Here is an 18,381-nt window from a genome sequence, read left to right as displayed (position 1 = left end):
AATTACAGTCCACAAAGCTTTTCCTTAGGTAAATAGTTATGCCAGAATTAGCTAGCAGGAGGGATTGCTTTGCAGGGTCAAGGTTGTTGGGTCTCCATCGCTCATGTTTGGGTTGCATCTTAACAAACATGTACAGGAAATTATTTTTGGAATTAGCATTTAAAAATTAATTTGGATGTCCTTCCTTCGTTGTTCAAACAAACCCTCCCTTTTCCAGCACTTTGAATATAACAGCATGAAGGAAATCCGGCTTGGTTCTGCTCCGCTGTTTTGCTTTGATGTCAGACACGGGAAGGTTATCCCTCAAAACTGTACAAAGGAGACAGACAACAGCCACCAGCGCTGGGATGTCCAGGAGGTCAGTAGTGGCTCTGCCATGAGGGGAGGGCAGCTGTTGGTGACGGTGGGATCACTGGGTGACTGACAGGATTTGTGTGTGGGGAAGGGATGGGGTATTTGAAAAGCAAGTTTCACTTCTGTACCATTTTCACCCAGGAAATTTAGGATGAGTCTTGCTCATTTACACTATGTGAAATAAATTTGGTTTAAAAATACAAATTACAGGAATCCTACCTAAATTCTTATGTCCTGGCTTTAACTGTTTGTCTTACTGGCCTTCTAAGAGTAGAACCAGAATCAGTGGCTGCAAAAATAAAAGCAGGGCAAATCCTTGCCCACTTCTTTTGGATAGAGGAAGGGTCCTGGAATTCTGAACTGTCCTAAATGAGAACCCTTTGGGTGTAGGGGAAACTTCAAAATTCCTCCTGCATTGTAAGAGGAGAGCAAACTTCCTATTAGAGGAATTTAGTATTATTCAGTGGACTTCACCCAGCAGAGCAGGAACTCCACTACAAGACTGAAAAATGTCATGCTCTAGGACAGCCTGGGAAAATAGCAGTTCCTGTAGATGGAGGGATGCGGCAGTCCTCTGGAACAGTTCCTACTGTAACTTGTTTTGATTCGTAAGGGAAGCACTGGTCCTTTTGAAATATTGTGGCCTGTAGTACCATAGTTGATGCTGATGACAACCTGTACCAGAGGAAACAAATAGTCGTGGAAAAGAGATTTAGTGAATTCTGCACCTGCCACTCCTGTCAGCTTCGAAAGGAGTTATGCATACTCACCATGCCCTAGGCCCAAAGCTAAACCTAGTCATAATGTTTAGAGCAATACTTAAAAGATTTTGAACAACTAGTCATTACTGGTGATCTATTGTACGTATAAAGTTTCAGAAACATGGCCTAGCTTTTACTGGAAATCCCTTATTTTTAATTTGTTCTTTCTTTCCATTCTTCTTTCACCTTGTAGAATGGAATGATTGTCCATGTCCTTTCTGGCAAATGCATAGAGGCAACGAAGAGTGAAGATGAGAAGGACTTGGTTTTGCGTGTATGTGACAAGAATGCAAATCAGGTGTGGCAATTCGAACGTTCCCATGTGCTACGTCAGAGATGACTGACTGGTCTCTGTGGAGGTCAAGTCTCCAAAATTTAACTTTACTTCTGTTTGGGATTTAAGATACATTTCCTGCATGGACAAGAAAGATGTTTGTGTTTGCTGTAGCATGCAGGTAAATTAGGAAGATCTCTCCTTTGAAAGCCTGGCTCAAATAGCTGCCGCCAGTTCCTGGTTTGTTCAGCTCTAGCTAAAATTTCTATTTATTCTGTGAAGCAGGGAATAAAGATACTGTGAGATTTGCAACTCTGCTGTTGCAGAAGACATTTAAGTCTGCCCTTTGAAGGAAACATGGAAAATTGGCTGCCAGACAGGTTGTCTTTAGCATATTCTGTGACTTCTGAAGATACAGGAAAACAAATCTTTGTGAAACTTTTGAAACTGTAAGAGGAAGCCAACCGAACCAGGATAAGAGTTCAGCCTTGTTTTACACTGCACTCAACTCCTGTGAAACAAAAGTAGGTTTTGTATGCATAAAAGTAGTAGATATTTTCACGTTAATAGCTAAAATTTTGTTTTCCAACTGGCCTGAGCCAAATTTCTACTCTCTAGGAGATTGCACAGGGCAGAAATTAGCACTTAATTAGGCACTAACTGTTCTAATTGATTTGGAATACCAACAGTCCTCAGTGTTTGGCACACCCTTCCTTAAATCCTTCATCCACTGTCTAATTTGGATGAGAAAATGAGACTGAATTATTAAGAACTTTTTTATAGTTTTAATGAAAGTTAAGAACAACTCTTCAGGAAATTTTTGTGGAATATGGAAGAAGATTGAACTAAATTAGAGAGAAGAGTAACAACTTCTTATTTTGAAATAGAAAGTATCAGTGGCATCCGTTTGCTCTTATAAAGCTATGGGATGAGCTCATTATTATTCCAGTGACAAAATGTTGGCTGAAAAGAGCAAATGAAGGGAAATTACAGGTGGGTACCTAGAAGGAAAATACTGATGCCTGCTTCCACTTGCTTGCTGCCTACTGCACTGAGTAAGTCTTTCACACTGTCAGTTTTAGCCAAGATCTTTTGGATTCTTGCTGTTGCGGGTCTCCAAGGTGATCCGCAGAAGACGGTAACATACAAAATTTTCTAAACAAGCTTCTTCTGCAGAGCCTGCATGCCAGCTGACCTCCTGTCTTTCACAGAAGTGAGTGAGAGTTCATGCTAGGTAAGGAGAATGGTCTCATACAGTATGCATTAGCAAAGCAAACTTCTATCAGTATTTTGTTAGGACGCTTTCAATTTTGGAATGAAAACAAATAACAATGACACTTTTCAAGAGCCTGCTAAGACAGAAGAACAAAGATTTGGGAGTTTTCCCACATCAGCACCATATCTGATTTATACTATAAATCACTCATAGCCACATGTATTTATTAAAGGGGAAGGGCGTCATTAATGAAACATAATTTGTTATTCATATTTTTTTCAAGAGATAGAAAATTGTGGTTTGTTTGTTTTGTTTTGTTTTTTTAAAATGTAAAGCACATTGTTAATGTTCCTTTAGACAAAAGAAGGAATAACAGAATATTCTCCTCAGAGCATTCCAGTCACCTGCTTTTAGTAAATCATAATTAATTGGTTTCAAGCATATAAAATTGGATACAACAGAAGACACAAACAGCATTCTGTGTTGTGTTGTCCAAAACATTTCCCAGTGGGGTCTTTGTTTGCTTTGAGTGTTTACAGATTCCACACCATTTTCAGGCATCGCTCCAATCAGCCTAATTACCACTTACTCTTTCTTTGATAACATCAGAATCTAATACCATTTGCTGCTGTGTCATTTAAAATTTCCTGTGACATTCTTGAAAATGCTTCAACTTTCAGCTGAGAGGATGGTACCAACTTCTTCCAGAACACCAAGTGATCTCTGATCATTGCCCAAATCTAGGGTGAGAAAAGAGAATTTCTAAAATTACATAAAAGCTGAGTGAAATGCTCTTTTAGTGACTTGTGATTCCTTTATTTTAAATTATAAGTATGCCAGATTTTTTAATTATGTATTATTTATTATATTTTGGACTCTACACTGGGAATATAATTCCTTCAGCATTTAGATTAATGTTAAAAATGTGTGTACAAATATGATAATTAATCACAAGTGGGATTTATCACAAAGAAGAATGAGAATATTTTGGTTTAGAGAGGAAATGTTTGGAATTAAGAGATGTGGACATCCTCATCTTATACTGCTTTTTAAAACAATGATAAAAACCTAGAAAATAAGGTTTGCTGTAGAAATATGTAAAATGGAAAAATATGTTATGTAATACCCCTTCCAACAATAAAGTGAAAATATATGGTTTGGTACCATTTAAAAAATAAATGTTATTATACTTGTTGCTTTTAGTAACAGTGTAAATGTGTGTTTGGTTTCCAAGGGAACTAAACAACTGAGCACAGGCCAGAAGGCAGCTGCAGTGTGGTCTAGGAGGTCTCCGTACGGGGACAGCCAGGGGACATGGATGGTGGGCCATACCATGGAGCACGCTTCCCGCTAATATAAACACAACTTATTCTTACACACACACACACACACACACACAAAACTAAACACAAAAGGAAAACATCTATCCCCCGTTTTTCCTAGTCTCCTTCCTGTATGCCTTTGAAATGGGTTGGTTGTATGTACCACCTGTGGTCATTTACACTTTGCCCCTGTGGTTAGATCCATCAGCTAGACCCTTCTCCTCGTGTAGGTGGTGCAGGGGGCCCCACAAAGGGTCTCTGCTAAGGGTGCTGGTGTGTATTCCTCGTTCTTGCCCATCTTTCACACAACACTAGCAGACAGCAATGCTACATGGAATTACTTTCAGCTCTGTTATTTAGACAGCGACAACATTTCAGGTTCCTCTAATTCCCGTTGACAGGAGAGAAACGTAAGAACAAAATGTTTCAGGCAAGAACAGAGTAGCAGTTTTAACTTTGAAGGCCACCAAAGTAGAGCCTCAGGCAAGAGTAAAGGAATTCCAGTAAAGGGTAAACATCTTATAGTCTAACTCCACCTGTTTCTTTGAATTTGGCAACCCAGGCGTAACGAATGCTTTGAGCCAAACCCACCCATGAAGCTGAGCTAAAAGGTCAGATTCAAGAACAGGTCACCTTTCGGTTGACAATGCTTTTGAATAGCCTGGTTTACTCCTCTTCCAGCTAACTGGAAATGGAAGAACATAAAGGCTTGAAGTATTATTCAACTTACTTTTAAACCTAGACCCAGTCGATGCAGTCAGTATTGGCTGTAGTTTGGGGTTTGTCCTGTTAGGTAAGGTGTCATCACTAATGCAGAGAAACAGAATGGCAGCATTTTTCCCCATGTGTTAACCTGAAGTTTGAGCAGGGGGAAGGTTAGAGCAAACTTTATGTGTAGCACAGAAATGTTCACGGCATCTCTCAGTCCATGTGCAAGTGCCTCCAAGTCCTCTGTTAGACACGTCGGTTGAGCCGTTATGCTGTCTGCTTACTAAAATGCAACAGCTTTGATTACAGATTTCCCTAGGAAGGAATGGGCTATGCTGAGGCGACCAGGACAAGAACAGTAACAGCCTAGATTTTCGTAACAGCTGGAAGGTGGCATGTGAGTGAGATCTTTCAGATTCTGCCTTTGTATCTCATTTTATCTGCAGCAGTTTGATTCAAATTACAAATGTATTGGAAGAGAGTAAAAAAAGGAGCATTTTGCAAATATTGGTAACTTTTTGGCTCATGTTTTTGTGTTATGCGGACTGCACACTTCTGCCCCAAATAAAGTATATCAGTGCACAGTGAAATGTTGTAATTTTATTCCTCTTCATTGTGATATCATAGGCTAATGTCTCTTTTTCCTCATGTTGCAGAATAGCTGGTCTGCAAAGAACTCTTCAGAAAGCCTCTGGTGGCAATACCTTCATTTAGCCATCACCTAATGGTCTTACAGAAATGCATAGAAGGACTCTGCCTCCACTAACATTTTAGATGGGGGTTGATTTTATAGTCCTTTGCCATCATTTCTATTGGTTTCAGTGGAAAGGTCTGAATAGGGACTACAGAAGCAGAGTCCCTGGAAAGCAGAATCTCTGGCACACCCTTCAGACAGCTCACAGCTGTTTCTTCACCAGGTGGCTTGGACAGATGTGCTAGAAAAACAATCTGGCTACATGGCTTGGGATAGCTGGCACAGCGGTTTTGCTGTCTTTCTAGCTGCAAATGGTGTTTTTTTATAAAATAGCTATCTCACTTGGGGATTATTATGTATTTGATACATGGGACGAGATTAACCTCTGTTAACTGCAGCCACCTAAACAGTACTCACAACTAAGCTAATTGTCTAGGCTTCTTCTACTGGTCAGCAGAGAACACTTCCAGAGGTAACGCCTTTCTTTTCAAAGACCAGTATTTAAACAAGATGGGCGATTCACTATCTAGAAGCATTTGCTTTCTGTACTGATTAGAGAGGGAGTCTTAATGATTAATTTAGATGGCATGTGTAGCTTTTAAACTGGAGTTAGGTGGAAGGAACATCATCTGAAGGGCACCCAGGCTAAAATCCCTTCCAAGAGCCCAAACCCCAGTGCCCAGCTCTTCCGATTCCCCCTGGGTCTGGCACAGAGATGATGGCCTAGAACGAACTCCCTTGCTACTATCTGCAGTTTCCTCAAATAAGCTTACATCCAACAGCACTTTTTTTTTTTTTCCAAGATAGCTTCTTTGTTCACAAACTGAGAGACCCCACTGTGTAGGACGCTGTGTTACAGCATGATCCGGTCCCGATGGAATAAGAATTTAAATGTTCAGAAAAGTCTCTGTAATATTTTGAAGATTTTAACTCTAACATTAATGATAAATCTTCTATATCTTTCTGCTGAGTAGGTTAGAGAGTTACAGCAGAATTTTCGTGATACAGAACAAATACAGGTGTCAGGATTGTTAGCAAAGGTCTTCTTTTTAGCTTGAACCTAAGCTATGTACAGACCAGCCTAAAGGCTCAATGCATTATTCAGTTTCTAAGTAGCTACACAATGACCTTTGTTAAAATCCATGACCTTTGGTAGTAATATCACCTTTATTTACACTAACAGTAATTTTGTGTAACAAATTGAGAAGATGGTGAAGATACTTTCTTTTAAATATGCATAATATAAAAATACTAAATGTATTTTTAAATAATCTATTTTGTGCAATTATTCAAAAGATTGCTAGCACAAATCTCCATTCTTTGCCATATATTTATTAGTGTCTCAGTGTTACAGACTGATAAAAAATAATATAATATTATCACTTACATTGTTATAGGCATAAATGAGCTTTAAAGGATTACATCCTTTGGTATTATGTTTTTCACAGTATTTTTTCTTAACTTCTTAACTTAATATCCTATTAGGTGAAAACTGTTTGGGTTTTTTTACAGTCTCTTTTTCATCATTTAATGTGACATTTACATGAAAAATTTAATTGCAGATATGAAAGAAAATCAACTGGTACTTTGATGCATCAGGAGTTCATCTCTAAAGATTGTGAACATCAGATATTTATACCTGAGGACAAGCCATTGGGGGGCTGCTTCAAACACAGTGTATTCTGTCAATCACTCTGGTTTGGGATTACTGAAAAAACCAAAAGTGGTCAAAAGCTGTAAGCAAAAGCCAAAGCAAAATCTTTAATGCAAAACAGTTAAATAGTGAAGATAGTTCATTGCATTAGCATCTTCCTCTTTTTTCTGTCCCTTTTGTTAGCACACGCTGCCTGCTTTGCCCGCTTAGAAATCAAGAGCCAAGCAGTGAACAAAGAGACAGTTTCATAATCAGAAAATTTCAAGGGAGCAGATGCATAAAACTCATCACATCAATTAAAACTAAGCCTTGCAGTAAAATTCTCATTGGCCAAGTTGTCTATCTAAAACATTGGCTTTTTGTCTTCTTACCTAATTTGTGTCTGTGTCGTACCCATCAAAAACTCATCATCTGTGGTGCCAAGAGACGTTATAACTTACAAATCAGTCAACAAACCCTACAGCCTGGAAGACTGCTCAGTCTGACTGAGCAACGAGTGCTTCCCGAGTTCATGCAGTTCAGCTGATGGATCACCAGCCGCCGTAGCAAGTCCCCAGACGGTGGTGAGAGCCGCTTCTCCAGGGCAGTTCGCTGTCGATTCCTTTATTTGCAGAAGCAAAGGAAACATTAATTTCCTACTGCGACAAACCACGGTCAGTCTGCGGTGTCTGTGTAAATACGCACGTGTACAACCTTGGGAGCGGAGCCTGGTGCTGATGCTAAGGAAATAACTTTTAGTTTTACATAAACAATAAGTGGTTTCGGCTCCAGTTCCTGCTGTTGGAAGAACCTCCTGTGTGCAGCCCGGGACAGCACTCGTAAGATTCCCTAGTGCCAAGAACAACTCTTAAATCGGTGATGACAGGGAAGGGTGAAACAAAATAGGTCTTGACACTGAAAAATAACTTGATAAGCAAAATAAGTACAACGAGACCATAATTTGCTAATTACAAGAAAATGTCCGTTATTTTCTGAAAAATACAGTCTTTTGTATATTTTAATTCAACATTAGACATTGTAACATGACTCTCAGGCTTGGCAGAGAGTGGTAACTCCATTTTGCAGAATTTCCAAGGTTTCCAAGTCCGGTTTGGTTTCAGTGTGGAACAGGATCCACTGTTCCCTTTACTCTCTGAAACGGAGCTGGGATTCTCACCGAAGGCACGATGAGAGAGGTCCCCGGGCCGGGCTGCCCATGGCGAGGTGCCAGGCTCCACTTCCTTGTCGTCCCGTCGTAAGAAAGAACGTTTTCCCTCTGGGATGTCTTGCTTTCAACAAGCTGGCAAACTTTGATAAAAATTGTTTTGCTGGAATTTTCTCTGCCAGCTCTAGTGAAAGTGTTTGTAAAAATTACATGCTAGCAAGAACTGCAGACTCAGCAGAATGAGGAAAATCAATATTCAAATTTTTAACAGAGAGAAAGAATAGAGAAAAGTGGCAAATGGGGAAGCTGAATTTAATTTCAGTTCCCAAGTACATCCATCCATTTCTTTTTACAGCACTGGAGCACTGTAGAACAACCCAACAGGGCTACAATAGTAAGAGCAGCCTCGGGTTTATGTTGCGAGTACTGGCTCCTAACGGCGTGCCTGGCAGGGAAAGCTTTTCTCTGCATTTTCATGCATTCGGGCCATTTGCTCTCTCTTTGCTCTCCTCAGCACCTGGAGTGATTTTCATCTCTCCCTAGTTGCAAAAGCAAGCTCTGGAGGGGAAAGGACAAAGCAGGAGGTTGGGGATTAAGGACCCAGAACCAAGTCCTCGGAGCGGTTTCAGGGGGTGGAAGCTGCCCTGCTGTTTGATATCTTGGCATTTGATTCACTCTTGGGTTCCCCTCGCAGTTCCCTTGTCAGGTAGATTCGAGCAGCTTGAGCCTTCCCTCGCAACTCAACCCTCCCAGCTCTAACTTGGGTGGCATGACAAATTACCGGAGCATCGCCCAAGTGTAAGAAAAGCCTATATCTTGCTCCTCAGGGATGCGGCAAGGATGCACGAAAATCACTCTGGATTGGAGGCAAAGCTAATCTTTTGGGTCCAACAGTCAGATGCCGTTCCTCCTGTCTGCCTAGCGCCAGCCTGGGGACTTTGTGCCTCCTTTCCTTATTATTTTTAGGACCTCTAGCGGCAGGAAAAAAAGTGTTTGTAGAGAAAAATCATCTTGAAAAGCTCTTAACATGAAAGCAAGACATGAAATACCAGTATGACCATGAACTCCAGCCAGTAAGGAATGAATGTCAAAATGCCATTTCTTTAATTAACATTCTGGATTTTCTCCAGGAAGAGTTATCTCATCTTTTTCCTTCTTATACAGGATACTGCAAAAGAATAAACTGAAATGGAGCACTCTGTTTGTGGAGGGAAGTATGGTTTTTTGCTAACAAAAGAAAATTATTGTACATTGATTTTAAAAAAAAAAAGCCATCCTTTCTCCCCTCTGGCACCCCAAAAAACATCCTACTACTCTTTTGAGCACAAGTTGTCCAAATCCAGGGCTGCTACTGCATAACTCAATGAAAGACTGAAGTCTGCCAGGAAAATATCCAAGACATAAAATACATTTATAGCTACTGGTGATTGTTATTTTATGCCTGTCAGTAATCTTTTTAGCAAACAGCTATCCTCAATTATTGATATTTCATTATGGGCTTTCAAGGTGACTCTGTAGACGAAAGGTTTAACCCCTAATTCTCTGTTTCTCACTAGAAATACTCTTGGCATGATGAACATTGGAAATGTACAGCAGGCCATGAAACTCCATCCCTTCAGATAATCCACATTTTGGCCCTTGACAACGAAACCTGTTGGTTTTTGGCTGCGGCCCTTAGCCAGACCATTCCGGCTGCGCTGGTACTGTTAAAATCTCCCCACCCTGTGCGGATCCAGTTCTGCCGGGCCAACGATTTCCTCCTCTGAATTAAGGAGAATGTCAAGCTGCAGAAAGGGCAAGAGCTATTTATACCTGCTCCTACACTAGGTTTCATCAGTGCAATTATATTATTAAAAATGTTTAAAACACACTTGCAAATTAAATAGCAAAATTAATAAAACCCCTAGATATGGACAAAGTGTACATCCCGTAAGAACATGGGAGAGCCGTATCCTTTTGTTCGTTTGTTTGTTTTGGCAGTAGAAAGACAATTCTAATGGAGAAAACAGGAGAGCAAATAACAGCAAGAGAAGTGGCAGGACAGAAGAGGTGATTTCTCAGACTGTGAGAATGTGCAAGTGGTCATTTGTTCTACTGAGACCAAGATTTCTCTTTTTCTGGCTGGACATGTCAGAAATACGCACAAATCTATACTTGAGTTTTCCTCCCTGCCCTATTTCAGAGGCTCATCTCACTTAGCTTTCTGGTTGCTCTCTGATGGACTGGCTATAATGAAAAAAATGATGGAATTTCCACCAGTAAAATAACTATATTGTGAACTATGGACAGTCTTGGAATTGTCATTTCTTGGCAGTCATGAGCAATGAATTCCAATATGCTACATCTGGGGGAAAACACCGGAAAGAGTCTGCACGGTAAAGATCTGGATAGTGCAAGAATGAGCAAAAGTAAACAGTATTTCACATTGATAAAACCCATTTGACAGGTTTAAAATACAACACTCAGTAAGAAAGCAGAATATTAAAACTGAGGAGTTTCAGATTTTCTGAAAAGGATGTTTCTTAACAGTCATTGTGCTTCTGGCCATGGATGTAGCTCCTCAAAGCTTACTAAGGCGTTTTGCTCCTTAGTTGTTGTTGCGCAACCGGTCAGGAGCACCAACAGTGTGTGGGACACAGCAGGGGTGTGTTCGGGTGCATCCGATGGTGGGGCCAACAGCCTGACCTCATGAAGCAAGTTATGGCGCTTGAAGCTGATTCTAATCAGATACCTTACATCTGGAGGGTATTGTAACAGAGACTGTACAGCTGCCGAACAAAACGAGTGAACAGAAAGAATCCAGCAGGAATGTATAAAAAAGAGAAATCAGACTCATTACTCACTGAGTCCCCTGAAAAATTAAGTTTTGGGGAAATCAAAACTACTCAGAGATTGATGTCAAGCACCAGCCTGCATGGAGGGATTGTGCAGGGTGAGGAATACTGTGATATTTTATATTGACTTCTTCAGAATGAAATTACTGATTTCATAAATGCTGAAATGTCTCAATTAACACCTTTGGACCAAACTGATTTTTGTGCATTTAAAATTTCTTCTCCTCCCTCCTCCCTATTTTTCAGTTCAGCAAGAGATAAAGAAAAAACAAAACAGGAGCCAGAGCTGATCAAGACCAGTCACAGAATGTGCCCTGTAGCACTTCAAATACAGCGCAGGTCAGGATAGCATCATGATCTTAGAAATCAGGGGTTTGTCTGTGGTTCTCCTCACCCTGAGCTGTAACAGCCTCAGACGTGAACGACACCAAAATGCACTTGCCCAGTCTGATCTTTTGGCTGACACAGTGAAGCAGCAATTGAGTCTGAAATATTGATGAGAGAAGGGCAGAAAACCCAGAAATATATTATTTACTGCACATGCCCTTTATTCTCTGTTCATGGGTAATTCATTTACATTCCGCCCTTCTGTGGGGTGAAGTGGATCTGAAGTAACATCCCCAAAGCAGCCTGAGTTACTCCAGATTTACGGGGCTGTGCTGGGTGGCAGGATCTGCCTCGGAGCATTTTATATTAGCTGTGTCTCACAGGGCGCTCTGTGCCCGGGGCTCAGCGAATCCCCAGCCAGTTTAATCTTCACAAGCTGCCCTTGCAAGGCAACCTGCAAGTGTGTTTACAGATCCAGTACGATAATTTCTTATCCCTTGGGTTGATTAACTTGTCAGAAATTAATCTCTTTCTTCAGACCTCTATTTTTGCAGGTGCTTATGGTATAAACGCCTCGACCGTACAAAAACGAACTAGACAAAATGTGCAGACGCTTTATTTGGCATGGAAAGAAACCAAGGACACGGCCCTGCTACGGTTGCAAAAATAAAAAGAGTATGGGGAACTTGGCCTTCCTCAATGGAAACTCGGCATTTGGGTGGCCCCGCTGCAGTCTGTGTGGGGCTGGCAGTCATTGTCTCTGAATGAAGAGGCTGGCTTAACCTGGATCGCTATCAAATCCTCCCTCCGTGAGACCGTGCATTTGGCAGAGGTACTGACAGAAATTCTCTGGCTGAGAAAGCGCAATCAAATCCTGTTAGGCGTAATATCTTGAGAAGGGGGTCTATTAGTTTAAAACACTGAGAAAGTTTGACTGCGGTTGTTTGGCGTTTTCTCCAGTTGCTGATTTATTTGAATTCTCCTTCAGTTATGAAAATTCCAGATTTAAAAAAACTATCAAGGAGGAAAAAAAAAAATAAATTTGCAAGGGTCAGAGTGTTTTGTAGGGACCAGAAGAAATTTTTCCAGTGTGTATCTTCTATACATCATCCCTCAGTTGCTGTATGCACAGGGGATAACCATGCAGCCCTAACCATGAAGTTACTTGCTAGGTTTACTGAGCAAGAAACAAATTTTGAGATTACTGCCTGAAACAAACACAATCCTCCTTCTCCTAAGCAGGAGGAGGTGGGCCCTGTATCACTGCAGCCCCCCAAACTTCCCCCCTACCATGCACTCTCAGTGTACAGACAGAGGAAATCCACATAGGAAAGATGTAGGTATCAGCCCTCTCTCCCGCTCACCCTTGCTTCCACAGCAAAATCACATCTCTAGATTGTGAAGCAGCTTGCAGTGGAGGGGTAGAGGCCAGAGAAAGATATTTTGATGCCCAAGGCATGATGCCAGTTTGGTGTGCCGTCACCTGCTCTCCCTTGGGCCTTATGTCAAGGGATATTAAAAATACAGTCTCGGTTCCAGTTAACAGCAATGCTTGAACTTCATGAACCATCCCTGGCAGGGAGCTGGTTTTGCTGCTTGCCACGTCCTTTTCACAGTCCTACAACAAGGGGTTGCATTTGCCCGTCAGCGTCCCACTGTGCACCAACCCAGGGTTTGGGAATTTTACTGTTTCTCTCAACGGGAAATAGATTAAGTTCTCGACTCCACAGCTTTTACTTGCCTAAGGAAAGCTCGTGGGCTCTGACCCCAGGCTGTTTGCAAAGCCTGTCAAAAACCATTTGTGTACGGAGATCGCAGCAGCGAATATCACAGTTAAGGCTAAAAGGCAATTCGACGCCAAGCTCATTCTAGGTCACTAACTTCCTAAGGGTATTCTTCCAAGAAATATCTTTATCTTGAGTAGTTCTGCAAGAGGAGAGAGACAGTGAGTTTCAATTAACCCCTTCTTCAAAAGGAAAAGCAAGAATTCTTCACTTTATCACATTCATCACTCATGATTTATTCAGGATAGGACTTTTTTTTTTCCCCCAGGCCAGTATTAGAAAATGAAGTTACAAGGAAAGAGTACATTTGAATTAAAAAAATAAATACTCTTTGCCCTTTCAAAAAGGGCGCTGGTTTATCTGTGCATCTTGGGCAGTATCCACGCTCCTTTTAGAAAAGTAAATGCAGTGTATTCAAATTTAAAAGAAATCTCACATTGAAAGACACCACCAACTCCAGTCAAAGGCTTCACTGCCTGGAAAACTCAGATCCCCATCAGGAAAGCCGCTGTGGCAAAGACAAATACAAGAGGCACACAGACGTGTCTTTCAAGAAAGAGATGAAGCCATGTATGAAGTGCAATATGGCTAATTAAAAGGAACATAGAAGGGAAGTAACAAATTACAAAGCTAAACAAATAAATGCTAACTGATGGAAGGAGAGCATTAACCAGTCTGGGACAGTCCTACCCGAGCGCGTGGAGCTGGCACACACTCACCAGCTGCCATTAGGAGGTTGTGGTAAAATGACAACCCCAACTGGGAGTGACCAGCAGAAAGACCACCTGAGCTGTTGATAACCTGACTCAGATCACCTTGTCTTCTTCTAAAAGCTGCCCAGGCCATGAGCAAGTAGGAGAAAGACATGGTTACTCTGAGGCTTAGATTCTAAAAGGCTTTTTCCTTAATTAAACACTAGTTCTAAGACAACATCAGCCTTGTGCTCAGCAAGTGTCAAAAAAAGACAATCAAGCATTAAGAATTTTTTGAAAATAGGGAACAGAATGGAGAACAAATATCACTATGCCAATGTATGCATGATGCACCTGTGTCTAGAACTGTGCACAGCTCTTACCTTCCTTCCTCTCAAAAATGGTGCAGGAGAGCTGGGCAAGGTTCAGAGAAGGGCAACAATCACAGGTATGGAGCAGCTCCTGTGTGGAGAGTGGCTGACTAGGCAAGGACTTCACAGGCTGGAAGAAGAAGTAACTGAGGGGAAGTAAGAAAAAATTCTTAACAGTCATCAGTAAGATAGAGAGGAGAGAGCAGGGAATTGTCTCTTCCTATCCAAAAGTGTCTTCAAATGAATTAGGGAGCAATGGGTTCAAAACAAACAAACAGAGATGGCTTCTTTTCACAAAGTGCACTTAAAATGTGTAATTCCTTTCCACAGAATTCAGTGGATTTTAAGTTGTGATGTAGATTCAAAAAGTGATTAGACGAATTCATGGAAATACATACTTATTTATGCTATTAAACACAAATGCATCAGTCCCAAGAAACCCATGACTTACAAAATTGTGTGGTAGGGTGTTCTAGAGAAGTACCCCCAAATGCTTGCCCTGGTCATTATTAGACTCTTCATTAGCTGCAGGGCAGTGCTGGGGATGGGATGGGACCAAGAAGCCCCTTGGTCTGCCCTGGGACAGCCAGTTCTGCCCTGATGCACCCACCTGTTTTGCTGCCACAGTTCTTCTCAGCCTCTAGGACAGATTTCTTTACTGGCTCTGAAAAGGCATTCTGACAGGTGGTTTCTCTGTACCTCTGCCCCCGGACTGTTTTCATATCTAAATTCAAAGTCTGGTCCTCCTTATCAAGCTAAGGGATGTACACCAGAATCCACCAATGTGGTAACACGTGTGCAGTGCACTGGGGGTCACAGCAGCCTCTGCATAATATAAGAAGTCAAAAATATTCTACCATAATGTGAGAAAAGGTAGGATAATGTCAGGTTCATATTTTAGATACTTTTTTCTGTATTTAATTAAATGAAATGTTAACCTTAAAATCTGTCACAAGCTACAAAATCAGTTCTAGTCTCTGTTATGGAGTGATACAAAATGATAAATTTATGCTGCAGTACGCAAAGCTCAGTTGGAGCTCACCAGTCTTGCTATTGTCTCAAAGATAAAATAAATACAGGATGTTTGCATTTGCTTTGCATAGGTACACAATTTCCACAGAAAGAAGCAGCAACATGCCTATGACCAGAGATACGGAGAAATGAGAATTGTTAAGCAGTATCTATTTCAATGTATTAAAAAAATAAAACAAACTCCCTTGAAAAATGTAATTTTTTCCTAGGGAGTACAAAATAGTTATTCTTCCTAAGATTATACCAGAAACTTCTATTTTGTGTAAACACTGTAGGACTACGCACAAAAGATCACGCTCAGAAATGTTGCAGCCATTTAATGTTCTGGCGGACTGGAATAACTTTTACTTGAAACGAGGAAATTGTCAAAAAGTTGTTTTCTGACTTGTCCAGAAGGACTACAACTGAGACCAAAGTAAAAACATTTGCCATGAAGCAGAAAGAGCCTGAAGAGGACACTGGGTCAGTGTATTGCCAGCTCCTGTTGATTTTACCCTGAGTTCTGTGATAGTTGGATCCTTCCCTGAAGCAACAGCTTCAGCATTCAAACAACACGATAAGGATCTTAGCTTGGACTTAAAAATAAAAAATGACCACCACACAACAAAAATCTTGATAGCAAAATGAAAAGATGACCTCTAAAAGCTTCAATGTGAAAGAATAAATTTAAAATATTTTAAATACTACAATTTTAAGACAAACTTAGGATCTCCAGGAGCCCAACTTGTAAAATTTGAAAGCTTGGTTTCAGCAATATCAATGAGCTGACTGAAAATCTGTTAGGGAAGTGACTGAGAAGAAAATGGAACACTGAAAGTTACACTGTATTAACAACTGCAAATACGGAAGACAGTAAAAAGAAAAGATGCTTACTTAACTATATATATATATGAGGCAAATATTCATGAATTATTACTCCATGAATGCAAATTAAATTACTTTTCCACTACAAGGAAGAGCGCAGGCATAAGATCATAATACTCATGAGTTAGTCTACTTGCTTCCTTTGGAAATGTTTCACAAGAATGACCACTTATTTGGGGGTCCCAAAAGTTTATTTCTCAATTACACAGCTGCCAACATCAATATCACCCATAATTTGAATTATTCCCTTAGATGACCATGTACCGGCAGAGCTCCTCCCTTCTCCATGCAAAGACAAAGAATGCCAAGAAGGAGGGTGGATGTTGAAAGCCAAGAGCCAGCGCTCACAGGGTTATTCCTGCCTCAGAGCATATTGGTGGACACTGTGATCCATCTTTTGGTTCAAAAAAAAACCCCAAAAAACACCAGTTTTCCAGCTTGGCACAGCTTCTGTCAGTTGTTGCCTCTGTCACTGATCGGTTTCAGGGCTGATGAGCCCAGTATCTCCACAGGTCCTCCCTGTCCCTCCTGTCTCCTCCATGCCACAGCTACTTTGGGAAGATACTAAGAAATTAGTATTTTAAGTTACCATGAAGCAGAATCAAAGCTGTGGCCTACTAAATATAAAGCAATCCACAAGGAACTGTGCTAGGAGAAAATCACAGCAAACATTCGTTACTACACTAAGTATCTTGATAAACCCTATTGTTAAAAACATTTTGAGACATTTTGAGTGTAAGAAATACCTACCCCTACAGTTAGCCTGATCTGAACATTAAACTGGAATAAGGGGTACGTGGAAACTGTTTTTCTTAGTGACAATACATACTCGTCAGTTCACTTAAGAGAAATTTTGAAGGTTTATTTGAAATTAATCAGCATCTGCTTCTTGGTAGATAGAGTTGGTAATCTAGGTAATGATCTTTATTAAACTGATATTCTACAAAGCAGGTAATTTTTTCTGACTGGTGCTGAAAATTGAAATTAAAAATCATGACGGAGGGAAGAAATGCCAAGGTATTTACATAAGCATCATTTAGCATATTACAACTTCCCTGACATACAGAACAAATGGACCAGCTGAAATTGGTGGCCTAACGACCTCAGCTCTCGGGGGTCCAGGGTCTCTGTCACAGACTTCTAGAGTGACTATTCAAAACTAATCATGCATGCCACTGATACAGGCACAACGACCCAAAAGTACATGACCTTCTCAGCAAGTTTCTCTGAAACACTAACAAGAATCTGGCTGTTTGGAGATGCCGAGCCTCTTTAGTTTAATGAAGAGCAAATTATCTTCCATTTCTTTGCATAAAATTGTGGCAACAGAGTGCAGTGCTTCTTTTCAATATTACATGGGAGTTTAATAGTATTTAACAGCGTTAGCAATTTCAGAGCTTGAATATCTGAAGCTGATCATAAATTGTTCCACCCTCTCTAATCTCTAGTAAACATGACTTACTCCAGTAAGGGCTACATTGACATTCACGTGACGCTGTTGTCATCGCATTGGACTCCTCTGCGCAGAGTCAAGGACCTAATCAAATACATAACCAATCAATCTGCTTATCAGATACAAACAAGAAGCAAAAGACTTCCTTGTGTCCGACACAATTGTCTTTTGACAAGCGAACCATTAGTTTCTAAGAATATGTAATACACCAGTGACAAGAAAGGGGCCTGCATGCTGTGCAAGAGCCTCTGGTGCTGTGAACAAACCTTGTGACAGAATTCCTGAAAAGGAACATTTCTGTTGGGTTACTCAGATTGCCCTGACTGGTGTTTTGGAATTACACAGCACAGAAGAATTTTAAAAAGCCGTCTGCAATCACTGGAGTCAAAAGATTCTTACAAGTTCACAAAACACAAAAGTGGGCAGCTCTTTGGCTTCAGCATCGCTGAGCTTTTATGAAGGATGAACTCTCTTGCTACAGAACTCCACTCCTCTCTGCAGAGCAGAAGGGAAAGCAACAAACCACATCAATGGTCTTTAAAAAAATCTCTCTCAAATTCCCAAAAGGCCACAAAAGAGAGATACACAATCTGTCCTTGCTTTGTCGCTCTTTCTTTGGGACAGCAACTACTGTCTTGAGATCCTCAAGGCACTGCAACGAGACTGAGTTGAGAGAAATTTATGTGGGCATATGCGGCCACATCCTTTTCTAACAAAGTCAGCCACGACACTTTACTGTTGTCGAGCTGTAAGAAAGCTCCAGAAAAGAAAATGTAATGCATACCTCACTAAAGCTTTGATATACACTGTGTAACCAGATAATTTTAATGTGCACATAAATTGCATTATACAACTTGGATCCTATTCATATGTGGTAAGAATATGCTTATTGTGAAA

General features: G+C 40.7%; 1 protein-coding gene across 3 annotated transcripts in view; it reads left to right on the top strand.

Moving 5' to 3' along the window:
• The window catches only part of GALNT15 (polypeptide N-acetylgalactosaminyltransferase 15), a 28,544-nt gene extending 24,737 nt beyond the window's left edge, over positions 1-3,807 (top strand). For all 3 annotated transcript variants that reach the window (XM_054817344.1, XM_054817342.1, XM_054817341.1), the window contains 2 exons: positions 218-358; positions 1,309-3,807. In XM_054817344.1, coding sequence (XP_054673319.1) covers positions 218-358; positions 1,309-1,455 — 288 coding nt within the window. In that variant the 3' untranslated portion in view covers positions 1,456-3,807. The remainder of the gene's footprint in view (positions 1-217; positions 359-1,308) is intronic.
• Positions 3,808-18,381: the final 14,574 nt, after the last annotated feature.

The sequence above is a fragment of the Grus americana genome, chromosome 2 (genome assembly GCF_028858705.1).
Source record: "Grus americana isolate bGruAme1 chromosome 2, bGruAme1.mat, whole genome shotgun sequence".
Classification (NCBI taxonomy): Eukaryota; Metazoa; Chordata; class Aves; order Gruiformes; family Gruidae; genus Grus; species Grus americana.
The sequence above is the reverse complement of the archived record's forward strand: the minus strand, read 5'-3'. Positions and strand labels throughout refer to the sequence as shown.